Source organism: Hemitrygon akajei, chromosome 12, assembly GCF_048418815.1.
Source record: "Hemitrygon akajei chromosome 12, sHemAka1.3, whole genome shotgun sequence".
Classification (NCBI taxonomy): domain Eukaryota; kingdom Metazoa; phylum Chordata; class Chondrichthyes; order Myliobatiformes; family Dasyatidae; genus Hemitrygon; species Hemitrygon akajei.
Genome location: NC_133135.1, coordinates 2,905,932 through 2,924,675, shown reverse-complemented (window position 1 = coordinate 2,924,675; position 18,744 = coordinate 2,905,932). Strand labels below are relative to the sequence as shown.

The window sequence follows — 18,744 nt, the reverse complement described above, 5'->3', positions numbered from 1 at the left end:
CCAACCGCAAGGCCATGACACCTAATGTAGACCCCAAAGCAGCAGAAAAGCCTTTTCCTGTGCCCAGAATGACAATGAAGGCTTGTCGCAGTTTTCCACACTGGAATAGTCTCCAAACCTCGACACATCCAACAGTCCCCGCTCTCCAGGAATCAATCCTCTGAACGTCAGCTGCACCAATTCAATAGCAGGCTTCACCCTTCTCAGGGCAAGAGACTAACCTGCACACAGGACTGGAGAGGGATGAAGAATGAAGTTGGAGGACTGTCTGTGGGTGGGCTGTTTCGTTGCTCGTGTTGCTCTGAACGTTATGTTGCTGCTGGAATGTGTGGAGACACTTGTGGCAGCCCCCAACACATCCTCAGGTTGTGCTGGTCGTTAATGTAAACTGTGCATTTCCATGTACTTGTGACAAATGAAAGAATCTGAAGCAATGAAGGGCAAGATGGAGGCAGCCAATGGCATCACGAATGGGTGTGTGCACGTGCACGGCCACATGTGAGTGTTGCACATGCAGTAACTAGGACAGAGATCATGAGTGAGGGGGACGTGGTTCGGGATCAGCACTCAGTGGATCAGAATCCTTACGCCACAGATCATCAGGCATTCCATCCAATAACTCAGCATCATCAGGAAACATGAGCACGTTGAAAAAAAGTTACTTTTATTTTAATCAAACTCATCCATTTAACAGGGTTTTCCACAATTGACAACAGTGGCAATGCATTCACAGAGGGTACAGGACATCAGGGTCTCACACAAATACGCTGCAGCGAGCTCAGCGGGTAGAGCTGCTACCTCACAGCCCCAGACACCCAGCTTCCAGTGCTATCTGTGTGGAGACTGTATGTTCTCACTGCATGGGTTTCCTCCAGGTACACCGGTTCTCTCCCACATCCCAAATACATGCAGGACGGTGGGTTAATTGGCCACTGTAAATTGTCCTTAGTGTCTGGGTGAGGGGTGGGATCTGGGGAGGGAGTTGATGGGAATGCAGGGGGAATTAAATGGATATAACATTGGTGTCAATGAATGGATGATAGTCGGCAGATTTGATGGGCCAAAGGGCCTGTTTCTGTGCTTCCTCCTGAGCTGTGTCAAAGACAAAGGGAAGCCCATGGTGCCATATAACGTCACAGAGTACTTGATCAGCAGCCTCAGGTCCAGACACTCACTGCGTGACGTTCCCCACTCCCTCGTATTGCTAACTGGTCACGGGAGGCAGCAGCAGGCCTCCAAACGTATGCCAATAGCACAGAGGCTCTTCGGTCCAGTGAGTCCGTCTTGGTTTTGAGCATCTGGTGCTGTTTGTGCTGCGACAGACTGCAGGGAGAGGACAGGGCGTTGGTATGGATGCTCATCTGTGACAAGTGCTTGTTCACCTCTGTGGCAACCACTTCACTGCAGCAGATTCACTCGACCACTGAGAGAGTTCACAATGACCAGGTTCCAAACCACTGCCAACCCCCTGCCCAGGGTTGGTGAGGGTCCTTGCAACACCACGGCTCATCTCTACTTTTTGGATCCTCCATAAAGGATACACGGGTTAACGTTCCTCTTCGGTTGGTGGCCTGGACAGAGAGAACTGTGTCCGAGGCACAGCATGAGTGAGACACCAGCCAGCCCAAGTGTAGGGTTAATACTGCCGACTGCACAGTAACACACCCACTGTCCGCAGGTTCCTTCCTTCACTTCCCCCGCCCTTTCCGGTTCTCCGCCACATCCGGCCTGGGACGTGCTGAGCGGGCAAATTGCTGTCAACACATTAAGGAGAATCAGCAGCAAAGAGCAAGAAAAAACACCGCAGGGCCATTCGGCCCTTCTGTACTATTCCATTAAGTGTGGCCATGGCTGATCTGTCTAAATTGTCCCGATTTTATTCTAACATAAGCCCTGTTTGTGACAAGTGCAAAACTGGTGAAGCTTCTCTTGTTCATATGTACTGGCCCTACCCTAGTCTAGAGAAATTTTGGAGAGATGTTTTCCTAACCTTATCCCATATTCTGAATTGCCACTTAGAACCTAACACCTCTGATTGCTCTTTTTGGTTCCTTGGCTGAGACAGATATACATTTGAGTCCAACTAAATGTCGAACATTACCGTTTGCTTCTCTTATGGCTAGATGTTTAATTCTTCTTAGGTGGAGAGATATTGCCCCACCCATGCATGCTCAATGGCTTAATGATATTGTCCTGTTTAGACCTTGAAAAAATTCACTACTTACTTCTTAATTCGGACATAAAGTTTCACAAGGTGTGGGGACCTTTTCTTGAATATTTTCATAACTCTTCCTTAGACTAAGTTTTTTTTTCAGTCCCTTACTTTCAGCTTTTTTTTCTAGTAGGGATCATTATCTTTTGTTCTTATTTTCATGTACAGTTTTGGGGGTTTGAATGTTCTGATTTATATTTCCTACATTTTGCTGTGGTTGGTCTGGAGTTTTTTTTTCTTGCGGGGGGGGGTTGGGTACTAACTTTACATGACTTTAGTTTGGGTGTTTTTTTAATCATTATTTTGAACCATATTATCATTGTGTGGTTATCTTGCACTGTATTAATCTCTAATTTTGGTCTTGGGGTTTTTTTTGTTGTAGTGTTGTAGAAATACATTAAAAAATCAATAAAAAAAAGTCTCATTAAGGTAAGTAATGTTAATCTTGTTTTTATATTAAATCAATGTATCATGTAAAATGCTAAATATGTTTATATTAACATATTTTTACAAGAATTGAATGGGGGTGCAGGAGCTGTATGGTGCATCTGAACCCGTGTGTGAAAAAATTGACGCATGGAATGTAAAAGGTTGGCCACCCCTGCCCTATACCATCATTCTATCAAAGGATACAACCACCATAGGCTTCTCGCTGAGGACAAAGCCATTGACTTCCTTCAAAGCCTTGGCTGCTGCTTGCTCATTGGGAAGCCCGACGAAAGCCTGGCCCTTCATTCGTCCTTCCTTCATCAGGCGGATGTCAAACCTTCGGGGAAAAGTGAGAGTTTTCAACAACATTGGGGACGGCACAGTAGCATAGTGGTTAGCCTAACAGTATTACAGCAGCGGTCACCCAGGGTCAATCCCGCCGGTCTCGAAGGAGTTTGTATGGTTTCCCTGTGACCTGTGGGTTTCCTCTGGGTGCTCCAGTTTTCTCCCACTTTCCAAAGACATATGGGTTAATTGGTCAAGTGGGTAAAATTGAAGCTAACGGCTTGCTGGGCTGGAAGAGCCTGTTACAGTGTGGCATCACTAAACCCACTCCTCCTGAACAGAATGGACAGCCAATGTCAACGTGGTCAACGTGGTTTTAATACTTTTCAGAGTCCAGGTGGATGGGTCCAGGTGAGTGGGAACAGTGACAGAGACTGGGAGGTGATGGGTGGGTCCAGGTAAATGGGAACAGTGACAGAGACTGGGAGGTGATGGGTGGATCCAGGTGAGTGGGAACAGTGACAGAGACTGGGAGGTGATGGGTGGATCCAGGTGAGTGGGAACAGTGACAGAGACTGGGAGGTGATGGGTGGATCCAGGTGAGTGGGAACAGTGACAGAGACTGGGAGGTGATGGGTGGGTCCAGGTGAGTGGGAACAGTGACAGAGACTGGGAGGTGATGGGTGGATCCAGGTGAGTGGGAACAGTGACAGAGACTGGGAGGTGATGGGTGGATCCAGGTGAGTGGGAACAGTGACAGAGACTGGGAGGTGATGGATGGATCCAGGTGGGGGGGGGGGGGGGGTAAATGGGAATGGTGACAGAGACTGGGAGGTGATGGATGGATCCAGGTGAGTGGGAACAGTGACAGAGACTGGGAGGTGATGGGTGGATCCAGGTGAGTGGGAACAGTGACAGAGACTGGGAGGTGATGGGTGGATCCAGGTGAGTGGGAACAATGACAGAGACTGGGAGGTGATGGGTGGGTCCAGGTGAGTGGGAACAGTGACAGAGACTGGGAGGTGATAGGTGGGTCCAGGTGAGTGGGAACAGTGACAGAGACTGGGAGGTGATAGGTGGGTCCAGGTGAGTGGGAACAGTGACAGAGACTGGGAGGTGATGGGTGGGTCCAGGTGAGTGGGAACAGTGACAGAGACTGGGAGGTGATGGGTGGATCCAGGTGAGTGGGAACAGTGACAGAGACTGGGAGGTGATGGATGGATCCAGGTGGGGGGGGGGGGGTAAATGGGAATGGTGACAGAGACTGGGAGGTGATGGATGGATCCAGGTGAGTGGGAACAGTGACAGAGACTGGGAGGTGATGGGTGGATCCAGGTGAGTGGGAACAGTGACAGAGACTGGGAGGTGATGGGTGGATCCAGGTGAGTGGGAACAATGACAGAGACTGGGAGGTGATGGGTGGGTCCAGGTGAGTGGGAACAGTGACAGAGACTGGGAGGTGATGGGTGGATCCAGGTGAGTGGGAACAGTGACAGAGACTGGGAGGTGATGGGTGGATCCAGGTGAGTGGGAACAGTGACAGAGACTGGGAGGTGATGGGTGGATCCAGGTGAGTGGGAACAGTGACAGAGACTGGGAGGTGATGGGTGGATCCAGGTGAGTGGGAACAGTGACAGAGACTGGGAGGTGATGGGTGGATCCAGGTGAGTGGGAACAGTGACAGAGACTGGGAGGTGATGGATGGATCCAGGTGGGGGGGGGGGGGGTAAATGGGAATGGTGACAGAGACTGGGAGGTGATGGATGGATCCAGGTGAGTGGGAACAGTGACAGAGACTGGGAGGTGATGGGTGGATCCAGGTGAGTGGGAACAGTGACAGAGACTGGGAGGTGATGGGTGGATCCAGGTGAGTGGGAACAATGACAGAGACTGGGAGGTGATGGGTGGGTCCAGGTGAGTGGGAACAGTGACAGAGACTGGGAGGTGATAGGTGGGTCCAGGTGAGTGGGAACAGTGACAGAGACTGGGAGGTGATAGGTGGGTCCAGGTGAGTGGGAACAGTGACAGAGACTGGGAGGTGATGGGTGGGTCCAGGTAAATGGGAACAGTGACAGAGACTGGGAGGTGATGGGTGGATCCAGGTGAGTGGGAACAGTGACAGAGACTGGGAGGTGATGGGTGGATCCAGGTGAGTGGGAACAGTGACAGAGACTGGGAGGTGATGGGTGGATCCAGGTGAGTGGGAACAGTGACAGAGACTGGGAGGTGATGGGTGGGTCCAGGTGAGTGGGAACAGTGACAGAGACTGGGAGGTGATGGGTGGATCCAGGTGAGTGGGAACAGTGACAGAGACTGGGAGGTGATGGGTGGATCCAGGTGAGTGGGAACAGTGACAGAGACTGGGAGGTGATGGATGGATCCAGGTGGGGGGGGGGGGGGGTAAATGGGAATGGTGACAGAGACTGGGAGGTGATGGATGGATCCAGGTGAGTGGGAACAGTGACAGAGACTGGGAGGTGATGGGTGGATCCAGGTGAGTGGGAACAGTGACAGAGACTGGGAGGTGATGGGTGGATCCAGGTGAGTGGGAACAATGACAGAGACTGGGAGGTGATGGGTGGGTCCAGGTGAGTGGGAACAGTGACAGAGACTGGGAGGTGATGGATGGATCCAGGTGGGAGGGGGGGGGGGTAAATGGGAATGGTGACAGAGACTGGGAGGTGATGGATGGATCCAGGTGAGTGGGAACAGTGACAGAGACTGGGAGGTGATGGGTGGATCCAGGTGAGTGGGAACAGTGACAGAGACTGGGAGGTGATAGGTGGGTCCAGGTGAGTGGGAACAGTGACAGAGACTGGGAGGTGATGGGTGGATCCAGGTGAGTGGGAACAGTGACAGAGACTGGGAGGTGATGGGTGGATCCAGGTGAGTGGGAACAGTGACAGAGACTGGGAGGTGATGGGTGGATCCAGGTGAGTGGGAACAGTGACAGAGACTGGGAGGTGATGGGTGGATCCAGGTGAGTGGGAACAGTGACAGAGACTGGGAGGTGATGGGTGGATCCAGGTGAGGGGGGGGGGGTAAATGGGAATGGTGACAGACACTGGGAGGTGATGGGTGGATCCAGGTGAGTGGGAACAGTGACAGAGACTGGGAGGTGATGGATGGATCCAGGTGGGGGGGGGGGGGTAAATGGGAATGGTGACAGAGACTGGGAGGTGATGGATGGATCCAGGTGAGTGGGAACAGTGACAGAGACTGGGAGGTGATGGATGGATCCAGGTGAGTGGGAACAGTGACAGATACTGGGAGGTGATGGATGGGTCTAGGTGAGGGGGGGGGGGTAAATGGGAATGGTGACAGAGACTGGGAGGTGATGGGTGGATCCAGGTGAGTGGGAACAGTGACAGAGACTGGGAGGTGATGGGTGGATCCAGGTGAGTGGGAACAGTGACAGAGACTGGGAGGTGATAGGTGGGTCCAGGTGAGTGGGAACAGTGACAGAGACTGGGAGGTGATAGGTGGGTCCAGGTGAGTGGGAACAGTGACAGAGACTGGGAGGTGATGGGTGGATCCAGGTGAGTGGGAACAGTGACAGAGACTGGGAGGTGATGGGTGGATCCAGGTGAGTGGGAACAGTGACAGAGACTGGGAGGTGATGGGTGGATCCAGGTGAGTGGGAACAGTGACAGAGACTGGGAGGTGATGGATGGATCCAGGTGAATGGGAACAGTGACAGAGACTGGGAGGTGATGGGTGGAAGTGACAAGGGGCCACAGATGGGGGAATCTAACTGGAGAGGAAGAGTAAAAGGGGAGGGGTGGGAAGGGTGGAGGGAGGACCCAGTGGGAGGAGTGTGTGGGTGATGGGTCAATGCAGTAGGTTGGGGAGGGGGAGGAAACAGGGTACTAGGGGCTGGGAAGGATGTAGGGGGAACTGGGGAAATCTGGAGAGAGCTGGGTTAGAGAGGGAGGTGTAAACTACACTGGGGGGGCTGGGGGGGGGGCTGTGGAAATACAAATTACTGTTTGCATTCAGCCTTTCCCTGTCAATGGAGGCCGGCGAGTACAGACAGGGTCAGTCTGATGAGGAGCGGAATTAAAATCTTGTATAACCCGGAGGTCCAGAAGGCCACGGCAGACAGTGTAGGTGCTGGAGGTGCATTTCTGCCTGGTCACTGAGGGGATGTCTCGGATTGTGTCCATAACATTGAGGAGGGGGAGGGGGAGGGAGAGTAGCCAGATGTCTTGGTACATATTGGTACCAATGAAATAGGCAGGGAAAGCAAAGAGGTCCTGAAGAGAGAATTTAGAGCACTAGGCCGAAAGACCTTCAGGGTAGTAATTTCTGGATTGCTGCCTGTGCCGCACGTTGGTGAGGGTAGAAACAGGATGATTTGGCAGATATTTGCATGGCTGAGAAGCCAGTATAGGGGCAGGGCTTCAGGTTCTTGGATCATTGGGGTCTCTTCTGGGGGATTTATGACCAGTACAAAAGTGACAGGTTGCACCTGTACCCAAGGGGGACCAATATTCTCACAGGCAGGTTTGTTAGAGCTGTTGGGGAGGGATAAAAATAATTTGGCAGGGAGCTGGGAGCTGGAGTGAAGGGACTTAGGATAGGACAGGTGGTATAAGAGCAAAGATAGCGTGCAGTCAGACTGTCAGGAACGGCAGGCAGATAATAGGACAAAATTGAAGCCAGCAGGGTGAGTATCAGTGCATTAGGGATGCAGAATCAAAAAGGGTAGCAAATAGAGTACTCGAAGTGTTATAGCTCAATGCACAGAGTATAAGAAATAAGGTGGATGATCTTGTTGCACTATTACAGATTGTCAGGTACGAAGTTGTGGCCATCACTGAATCATGACTGAAGGATGGTTGTAGTTGGGAGCTGAATGTCCAAGGTTACACATTGTATTGGAGGGATAGGAAGGTAGGCAGAGGGGTGGTGTGGCTCTGCTGGTAAAGAATGGCATCAAATCAGTAGAAAGATATGACATAGGATCAGAATCCTTGTGAATTACGAAAATGCAAGGGTAAATGGACATTGCTGGCAGTTATATACAGAACCCCCAACAGTGGCTGGGAGATGGACCAGATGACACCAGGAAATAGAAAAAGTGGGTCAAAAGGGCAATGTTATGATAGTCACGGGAGATTTCAACATGTAGGTCGATTGGGAAAATTAGGTTGACAATGGATCACAAGAGAGTGAATTTGTTGAATGCCTATGATGGCTTTGTAGAGCAGCTTGTCGTTGAGGCAACTATGGGATGATGTAATGTAATGAATTGGAGGTGATTAAGGAGCTAAAGGTAAAGGAACCCTTAGGAGACAGTGATCACAATATGATTGAGTTCAACTTGAAATTTGATAGGGAAGAAAGTAAGTCTGATTTTGCAGTATTTCAGTGGAATAAAGGAAATTACAGTGGTATGAGAAAGGAGATGGTCAAAGTAAATTGGAAGGAGATGCTGGCAGGGATGACAGCAGAACAGCAATGACTTGAGTTTCTGTTAAAAATGAGGAAGGTACAGGATAGATGTATTCCAAAAACAAAGAAATACTCAAGTGGCAAAATAATACAATTGTGGCTGACAAGGGAAGTCAAAGCTAATGTAAAAGTAAAAGAGAAGGCATACAACAAAGCAAAAATTAGCCGGAAGATAGAAGATTGGGAAGCTTTTAAAAATCTACAGAAAGCAACTATAAGAATCATTAGGAGGGAAAAGATGAAATATGAAAGCAAGCTAGCAAGTAATATGAAAGTGGACAGAAAAAGCCTTTTCAAGTATACAAAAATAAAAGAGATGAGAGTGGATGTAGGACCACGAGAAAATGAGTCTGGAGAAATAATAACGGGACAAGAATGAACTAAATAACTATTTTGCATCAGTCTTCAATGTGGAAGACGCTGGCAGTGTGCCAGGTGTTGAAGGTACAATATGCCTGCTATTTTAGTGTGTGAAGGAAGAGAAGTGAGTGCAGTTATTGTTATAAGAGAGAAGATGCTCAAAAAGCTGAAAGACCTAAAGGTACATAAGACACTCGGACTGGATGAACTGCATGCTAGGGTTCTGAAGCATGTAGCGGTGGAGATTGTGGAGGGTTTAGTAATCTTTCAAAAATCATTGGACTCTGGCATGGCTCCAGAGTACTAGAAAATCATGTATGTCACTCCGCCTTTTAAGAAAGGAGAAGGCAGGAGAAAGGAAATTATAGATCAGTTAGCCTGACCTCAGTGGTTGGGAAGATGTTCAGGATGAGGTTACGGTGTACTTGGTGACACAGGACACAGCCAGCATAGTTGCCTGACGAACCTGATGGAATTCTTTCAGATTACAAGTCAGACAGATAAAGGAAATGCAGTGGATGTTGTCTATTTGAATTTTCAGAAGGCCTTTGACAAGGTGCCACACATGAGGCCGATTACCAAGTTAAGAGCCAATGATATTACAGGAAAGTTACTAGCATTGGCTGATTGGTAGGAGGCAGCAAGTGGGAATAAAAGGATCCTTTTCTGGTTGGCTGCCAGTGACTAGTGGTGTTCTGCAGTGGTCAGTGTTGGGACCACTTCTATTAATGCTGCATATCAATGATATAGATGATGACACATGGCTTTGTTGCAGATGACACAAAGATTGGTAGAGGGGCAGGTAGTGTTGAGGAAACAGGAAGGCTGTAGAACGACTTAGACAAATTAGGAGAACGTGCAAGAGAGTGGCAAATGAAATATAATGTTGGAAAATGCATGGTCATGCAGTTTTGTAGTAGAAATAAATGTGTGGACTATTTTCTAAACAGGCAGAAAATCCAGAAATCTGAGATGCAAAGGGACTTCAGAGTCCTTGTGTAGAACCCCCTAAAGGTTAACTTGCAGGTTGAATCAGTGGTGAGGAAGGCAAATGCCATGTTAGCAGTCATTTCAAGTGGTCTAGAATACAAGAGCAGGGATATGATGCTGAGGCTGGTGAGGCCTCACCTCGAATATTGTTAACAGTTTGGTGCTCCTTATTGAAGAAAAGATGTGCAGGTATTGGAGAAGGTTCAGAGAGGTTCGCAAGTATGGTTCTGGGTAGTAAGGGTTATCATATGAGGACATTTTGATGGCTCTGGGCCTGTACTCGCTGGAATTTAGAAAGGGGGGGGGGGATCACACTGAAACCTTTTGAATATTGAAAGGCCTAGACAAAGTAGATGTAGAAAGGATGTTTCCCATGGTGGGAGAGTCTAAGAGAAGAGGGCACAGCCTCAGGATAGAGGTACATCCATTTAAAATAGAGATGTGAAGAAATTTCTGTAGCCAGATGGTGGTGAATTAGTGGAGCTTGTTACCACAGGCAGTTGTGGAGGCCAGGTCATTGGATATATTTAAGGTACAGATTCTCGAATGATCATGGCATCAAAGGTTATGGGGAGAACATCAGGGAGTGAGGTCGAGGGGGGGAACAAAAGAATCAGATATTATTGAATGGTGGAGAAGACTCAATGGGTCAAATGGCTTAATTCTGCTCCTATGTCTTATGATGGATTGTCAGTATGCACTCAGGGAACAAGGGCCTGATCCTGTGCTTTACCATTCTATGTATTGGATTGTCAGCATTAACTTGATGGGCTGAAGGGCCTGTTCCTGAGCTGCATGACTGAGAGAGTTTGAACTAAATCAGTTAACATGGACATACAAAGAAATGACCCCTTATCCACTGACAGTAACTCATTCTTGCCATCGCAAAGACTCTGACAGTGATAGAGAGAGTGAATGGTCACTCACATGTTCCTCTCAGTCTGGGATGTAAAGTCGACGTATCGGCCAAAGATGAACTTCAAGTCCTGTAATAAAATGAGAAGTGAAGTCATTGGGTATATTTAAAGCAGAGATGGATAGGTTCTTGATTAGTCAGGGCATCAAAGGTTAAAGGGAGAAAGCAGGGAAAAGGGGTTGAAAAGGATAAAAAAAAATCAGCCATAATGGAATGGCTGAGCAGTCTCAATGGGCCAAATGGCCTAAATCTCCTCCCATGTCTTGTGTTCTTGCCACACCTGTGACCAGAGGATGTGGTCAATGTGGTGTGTGTGGCTAGCGGGTTGGCGGGGTGTGGGCAGTGGTGGGGGGGGGGGGGGGGGAGGTGGTGGGCAGTGGGTTACCTTCTCTTCCACTTGCTTGGCCAGATTTTTAACATACAGCCGGCACGTTGGCTCACCGGGATTATAATTCTTAAAGATCGTTGTGTTCTCCATCTCTGTAAGAAAACAATAAGAGGTCAGCTTTATTCCTCACATGTATATTGAAAGGGCACGTCCATTTCCAACAGAGATGAGAAGGTATTTTTTTAGCCAGAGGGTGGTGAATCTGTGGAATTCATTGCCATAGACAGCTGTGGAGACCAAGTCATTTGGAATTTTTAAAGCGGAGGGTGATAAGTTCTCGAGTAGTCTGGACATCAAAGGCTACCCTCTGGTGCTCCACCCTCCCTTTCTTTCTTCCACTGGGGTTGAGACAGATAATAAATCAGCCATGATGGAATGGCAGAGCAGTCTCAATGGGTCGAATAGCCTAATTACATCCCGATGTCTTATGTGCACAACTTACTTGCCAGTACATCTTTGGGATATGGGAAGAAACCAGAGAATCTGGAAGAAACTCGGGTGGTTACAGGGAGAACATACAAATTACTTACAGACAGTGGCAGGAACTGAATCCCAATCGGTGCACTGTTAAGCATGATGCTAACCGCTTTGCTACCACGCAATAGGCTACTCAACCTCGAGCCTGCTTCCCTTTCATATCACCCGCGACCGCTCCACCAGTATTACTCAACCCAAAGTCCACATAGCTCAGTACTTGCGAGTTTGCATGACAAGTGAGTATGTGCAGAGTGAGGGCGGTTTGGCATGAAGATTAATTTCACACACTTCTGGTAATGCCCCCCACCCCACCTCCGACACCATTTCCCACCCCCTTTTCCCCTCTCACCTGATCTCTTCGTCCGCCCATTGCTTCCCTCTCGTGCTTTTTTCTTTTATAGCCTTCTGTCTCTTTCACTAATCAACTTTCCAGCTCTTTACCACACCCCTTCCCCTTCAGGTTTCACCTGTCACCTGGTGTCACTCTCTCCCCTCCCCCCACCTTTTAAATTTACTCCTCAGCCTTTTTTCCCTCTAGTCCTGCTGAAGGGTTTCAGCCCGAAATGTCGACTGCATTCTTTTCCATAAATGCTGCCTGGCCTATTGAGTTCCTCCAGCATTTTGTGCATTGCTCAGATTCCAGCATATGCAGATTTTCTCGTTTGTATATTCTGCCCATGAGCGCATGTGTTCCACTAGTGCTCCAGCAAATGTAAACTGTCCCCAGTGTGTGGGTGAGGGCTGGAATCTGGGGGCAAGCTGATGGAATGTGGGGAGAATAAAATGGGATCAGTACAGGACTGGTGTCAATGGGTGGTTGATGGTCAGCACATATTCAATGGGCCAAAGAGCCTTTTTCCATGCTACAAAGCTCTGTGATCTCCATCAGTAAAATAATTCCCTTTCAGGACAAGAGTGGGTATACAGCCACAGTGAAGAGCACAAGGCATCGCTTGTCAAACTCCTCTGGAGTAAGCTTTCATGAAATGGCAGAGGAACTCAGCAGGTCAATCAGCAGCTATAGAGGGGAATAAATGATACGATTCTTAATTGTCCTGCATAGCTGTTGCCTGACCTGCTGAGTTCCTTCAGTATTTTGTGAGTGTTGTTCAAGATTTCCAGCTTCTGAAGAATCTTGTGTTTATTAAAATGCCTCTACACTTGTGTACTGGAAGTGTACACTATCTCAAATCTTAAAAAGGTGTAATGAGCCATTTTGGTGTGTCCTTTCTTTTTGAAGCAAAAGAAGATGAGAGGTGATTTGATAGAGGTACAAGATAATAAGAGGCATGGATACAGTGCACAGAGACTTTCCCAAGGTGGAAATGGCTAATACAAAGGGCATAACTATATGGTGACTGGAGGCAAGTACAGGGGGAATGTCAGAGGTAGTTATTTTTTTATCACAGAGAGTGATTGGTGTGTGAAATACAGTTCCAGGAGTGGTGGTAGAGGCAGATACATTAGAAACATTTTAGAGACTCTTAGATAGGCAAAAAGATGGAAAGAAATGGAAGGCTATGTGGGTAGATTGATCTTGAAGTATGTTAAAGGGTTGGCACAATATTATGGGCCAAATGGCCTGTATTGTACCGTTCTATGTTTTATGTCCGAATCCAGTCACTGGACATGGCACCACTCACAGTACACCAATCCCTTCCCATGGCCTGTCCCCACAGCCACAGAATGAGCCCCTGCACCTACCATCCCTGGTGATTCTGCCCTTGGACAGCTGCTTCCTGGAGATGAACTCCGATGGAATCTCTTCCTCCTCCTCCTCTTCGTTCTTGCTCTTCACACAGACTGGAGCTGGTTGGATCTTCCCAAATCCTGAACTTTGAGGCTTGGAATTCTCCTGAGGCTCTGCGAAGGCGGCAAGCGTGAACACCTGGTTAACGGCTCAGTAGATCAGAGAAATTTGTGACACACACCACGGTCCTTGCTCGACTGAAGCTCATAGAGTAAACATTGTACACTATAATTCAATTTCCCCCATATTCTGTTCACCAAAATGAGTATTATTATAATCAGATTTTCATCAATTTAGCTGAGAATTTTTATTTATAAATCACATGCTCTTTTTTCACAGTAGAGCAGAAAAACCAGGACAATTGTAAAGCATGAAAATCTAAAAATTCAAAAACCCAAATGTCAGCAGTTAGAAAGTATTCACCCCCCTTTGCTCAGTACTTAGTACTTTTTGCAGCTACTACAGCCAGTAGTCCTTTTGGATAAGTCTCTAATATCTTTGCACAACATAAAGCAAGATTTGTCCATTCCTCCTTGTAAAATTGCTCAGGCTGTGCCAGGTTAGTTGGGGAGTGGCAGTCTTGAGGGTTTGCCAGAGATGTTTGATCGGGTTAAGGTCAGGACTCTGACAAGGCCATTCAAGGACATCAATTTTCATAACCTAAGAACAGGCTGATCTGGCCATGGACTCATCTCCACCTACCTCCCTTTTCCCCATAACCTAATTCCCCTTTTATCATCTGAAGGTACTCCATGGTTGCTCGGGTATTGTGCGTTGACCTGCAGAAAGACAAACTTCCAACCCAGTTTAAGCTGCCTGGTAGAGCCTAGCAGGCTTTTATCCAGGATCTCTCAGTTTTTAGTAGCATTCATCCTCCCATCAATCCTGACCAGATTTCTAGACCCTGCTGCTGAAAAGCATCCCCATAGCAGGATGCTATCTCCACCATACTTTACATTAGGGATAATGTTACCTGACTGATATGCAGTATTAGAATCATGCTACATGTACCACTTAGTGTTGAGGCCAAAAAAAGGCCCACTTTAGTCTCATCTGGCCACATCCACATCTTTACAATATCTTCTAAGTGATGATTTGTACAGTCTTTAGGGGCAAAGGTACGTTTTATTAAAAAGCGTGCTCCTTTTCCTTGCCACTTTTCCATCATACCCTTTTTGTGCAAATTCTTCGAGATTGTGGAGCCATGAATTTCATCTTCAGTTGCAGCCAGTGACGTTTGCAGCTCACTCAAGAGTGAGTGTTGGCATCACAGAAGGCTCTCTTACAAGTGTCATTCTTCTCTGGCAACTAAGTTTAGAGGAGTAGCCTAACCTAGGCAGTGTTTTCAGATGGTCTTGTATCCTTCCCCAGATTTGCACTATTTTATTATCATTTCCCTGACTTGTCTTGAATGCCCTTTTGTCTTCATTTTGGTTTGGTCTGTTGAAAATCTACCATACTGTTGGGGATATTTAGTCTTATGAATTCATTGAAAACAGGTGATCCTCCAATTTTCTACATCAACAAACTGGGTGTTGTTAAGATACTAGTCCTGAGGAAAGTTAGCGTAGCAATCACAATTTTGTTTTTCAATTGCTAGTAAATTGTTGACATGATTTTTGGAATTTTTCTTTTGATTTGACATGATGCACAAAGTTTTGAAGATTAGTTCAAAAATCCTACCTAAATATATCTTAAATTTAGAAAATGAGACAGTAAAATGTGAAAATAATTGTGGGGGCTGAATACCTTTGCAAAGCATTGTCCCTCTCCAGCATTCTGATATCCACTCTCACCCTCTTTTACTCTTTATATATCTGAAATAGGTTTTTGTATCTTCTTTTATATGTCTGGCTAGCTTACCTTCATATTTATAGGAAGAAGCACTGTCGACGTTTCGGGCCGAGACCCTCTGTCCTGACAAACGTCTACAGTGCTTCTTCCTACTGATGCTGTCTGGCCTGCTGCGTTCCACCAGCATTTTGTGTGTGTTGCTTGTATTTCCAGCATCTGCAGATTTCCTCGTGTTTACCTTCATATTTTCTCTCCTTATGGCTTTTTTAGTTGCCTTCTGTTTTGATTTACTTCTCTCGTCAGCCACGGTTATGTCATCCTTCCTTCAGGATACTTCCCCTTTGGAATGCTTCTACCCTCTGCCTTCCGAATTGTTCCCAGAAACTCCAGCCACTGTTGCTCTGTTGTCATCCCTGCTAGCATCCCCTTCCAATCATCTTTGGCCAACTCCTCTCTCATGCCTCTGGAATTTCCTTTAGAGTACTCCACTATAACACTGATATATCTGACTTTATCTTCTCTCTCTCTCAAAATATTGAGTGAATTTTATCATATTATGATCACTGCTTCCTAAAGGTAAGCACTGCTTACCTTAACTTCCTAATCAAACTAGTTCAACACACAACATTCAACCCAGAACTGTCGTTCCTGTAGTGGGCTCAACCACGAGCTGCTCTAAAAAGCCACCTTGTAGACATTCTATAAATTCTCTTGCTTGCACTCCAAACCAACCGGATTTTCCCAATCTATCTTCATATTGCAATCTACCATGACAGTCATAATATTGCATTTTAACATGGATTTTCTATTTCCTGTTGTAATTTGTAGCCCATATCCTGGCAACTATTGAGGCCTGTATATAACTCCCATTTGGGTATTTTTACCTTGCTCTTTCTTAATTCTACCTACAATGATTCTACGTCTTCCCATCCTATGTCACCTCTTTCTAATGAATTTGAATTCATTTTTTTAAACCAACAGATCCAGCCCACCCCGTCTGCCCACCTGCCTGCTCTGTTGATACAAGGTGTATCCTTGGATGTTAAGCTCAGTTATCTTCTTTCAGCTTTGACTCAAAGATGCCCACATCATACCTGCCAATCTCTAATTGTGCCACAAGTTCATCAACCTTATTCCATTAACTGCGTGCATTCAAATACAACAGCTTCAGTCCTATATTCATCACTCTATACTATATCTTACTTGCCATTTCTTTGCTTATTCTCCCAAACTCCCACTGCAATTTGCCTATCGCCACAATAGGTCTACAGAAGCCGTGATCTCAATGATTCTCCACGCAGCCTTGGATGACCCGGACAATGCAAATACCCACGTCAGGATGCTGTTTATTGACTATAGCTCTGCATTTAATACTATCATTTCTACAGCCCTGATTGAAAAGCTACAGAATCTAGGTCTCTGTATCTCCCTCTTCAATCAAATCTTTGACTTTCTGATCAGAAGACTACAATGTTTGCAGAATTGAAATAAAATCTCCACCTCACTGAGAATTAACAATGGGGCTCAACAGAGGTGTGCGCTTAGCCCACTGCTCTACAAATTTGCTGATGATACAACCAATGTTGGCAGTATTTCAGATGGCGATGAGGGGGTGTACAGGAGTGAGACATACCAGTAAGTTGAGTGGTGTCGCAGCAACTACATTGCACTTGACGTCAGCAAGAGCAGAGTTGACTGTGGGCTTCAGAAAGGGTAAGATGAGGGAACACAAACCAATCCCCATAGAGATCAGAAATGGAGAGAGTGAGCAATTTCACATTCCTGGGTGTCAATATCTCTGGGGACTAACCTGGACACAACATATTGATACAGCTATAAAGAAGGCAAGACAGTGGCTCTATTTCCTTTGGAGATTGGGTTTGTCAACTAAAATATTCAAACTTCTACAATATGCCGTGGAGAGCGTTTTCACTGGCTGCATCTCTCTGTGCTATGGGGAGGGCTACTGCAGAAACTTGTAAAATTAATTAGCTCTAGCCCCCATAGTATCCAAGACACCTTCAAGCAGAGCTGCTTTATGAAGATGGTGTCCATCATTAAGGATCCTCCCCATCCAGGACATGCCCTCTTCACACTGTTACCATCCGGAAGGAAGTACAGAAGCCCGAATGCACACACCCAGTGATTCAGAAACAGCTTCTTCCCCTCTGCCATCTGATTTCTAAATGGACATTGAACCCATGAACACTACCTCACTTTTTTTATTTCTGTTATTTTGCACTACTATTTTAACTTAACCATTTAATGGACATAATGTAACCCAGTTTCTTCTCTATATTTATTTATCATGTACTTCATTGTACTGCTGCTATAAAGTTAACAAAATTTCACGACATATGCTGGTGATATTAAATCTGATTCTGATCTGTCCAAGTCCTTTAACAGACTTCCTGCTTCCTCAATACTACTTGGCCTTCTATCTATCTTTTTATTGCCCGCAAGCTTGGCCAAAGTTATCAATGTCATCATTCAAATTACTGACATATAATGCAAAAAGAAGTGGTCCTAACACTGACCCTTGAGACACATAAGTCATCTGCAGCCAACCAGAAAAGGCACCCTTATTCCCATTCTTTGCCTCCTGCCAGTCCACTAATCCTCTATCCAGACTAGCATCTTATTGGTGGATGTAATATCATGGGCTCTTCTCTTGTTTAGCAGCCTTATGTGCAGCATCTCGTCAACGGCCTTCTGAAAATCCAAGTAAATAACATTCACCAATTCTCCTTTGTCTATCCTGGCTGTTATTTCCCCAAAGAATTCCAACAGATTTTTCTGGCAAGATTTCCTCTGAAGAAAATCATTCAAACTTTGGCCTGTTTTATAGCGTGCCTCCAAGTGCCCTTAAACCTCATCCTAAATAATGGACTCCAACATCTTCCCACCACTGAAATCAAGTGAATTTCTTCTGCCTCCCACCCCCACCCTTCTTAAAGTGTGGAGCGACAATTGCAATTTTCCAGTCCTCCGGAACTATTCCAGAATCTAGTAATTCTTGAAATATCATTTCTAATAAATACAGGAAAGTCTGCAGATGCTGGAAATCCAAAGCAACGCATACAAAATGCTGGAGGAACTTGGCAGGTCTGACAACATCTACGGAAGTGAATAAACAGTCACATTTCAGGCCGAGACCCTTTTTCATGACTGGAAAGGAAGGTGGAAGACACTAGAATAAAAAGATGGCAGAAGGGAGAACAGGATAGCTAGAAGGCAATAGGTGAAGTCAGATGGGTAGGACAGATAATGGGCTGGAGAGGAAGGAATCAGATAGGAGAGCAGAGGGGTTAGAAGAAAGGAAAGGAGGAGACACACGAGGCAGTGACAGGCAGGTGAGAAGAAGAGTCCTCCACAATCTGTTCAGAGGAAAAACCTTTCACTTCAAAGTTCACAGTAAATTTATTATTACATATATGTCACCATGTATAACCTTGAGATTCATTTTAAGACCTTAAGACATAGGAGCAGAATTAGGCCATTCAGCCCATCAAGTTTGCTCTGCCATTTCATCATGTCACAATCCAAGTCTAACCACGTAGAAAGTGCCAGTAGTGTTTACTTTTTAAATGTGTCATAAATGCACGTTATGCATTACGTAAACAGTAATTCATTTACTTATTTATTTATTGGAAATATAGAAAACCTACAGCAGAAAACAGGCCCTT

At 46.3% G+C, this 18,744-nt stretch overlaps 1 protein-coding gene across 2 annotated transcripts in view; it reads right to left on the bottom strand.

The window, feature by feature from the left end:
* Nucleotides 1-643: 643 nt before the first annotated feature.
* Nucleotides 644-18,744, bottom strand: part of rnpc3 (RNA-binding region (RNP1, RRM) containing 3) — a 73,396-nt gene continuing 55,295 nt past the window's right edge. For both annotated transcript variants that reach the window (XM_073062473.1, XM_073062472.1), the window contains exons 11-15: nucleotides 13,219-13,377; nucleotides 11,035-11,129; nucleotides 10,661-10,719; nucleotides 2,846-2,978; nucleotides 644-1,754 (exon numbers count right to left, since the gene is read on the bottom strand). In XM_073062473.1, the coding sequence (XP_072918574.1) occupies nucleotides 1,689-1,754; nucleotides 2,846-2,978; nucleotides 10,661-10,719; nucleotides 11,035-11,129; nucleotides 13,219-13,377 (512 nt within the window). In that variant the 3' untranslated portion in view covers nucleotides 644-1,688. The remainder of the gene's footprint in view (nucleotides 1,755-2,845; nucleotides 2,979-10,660; nucleotides 10,720-11,034; nucleotides 11,130-13,218; nucleotides 13,378-18,744) is intronic.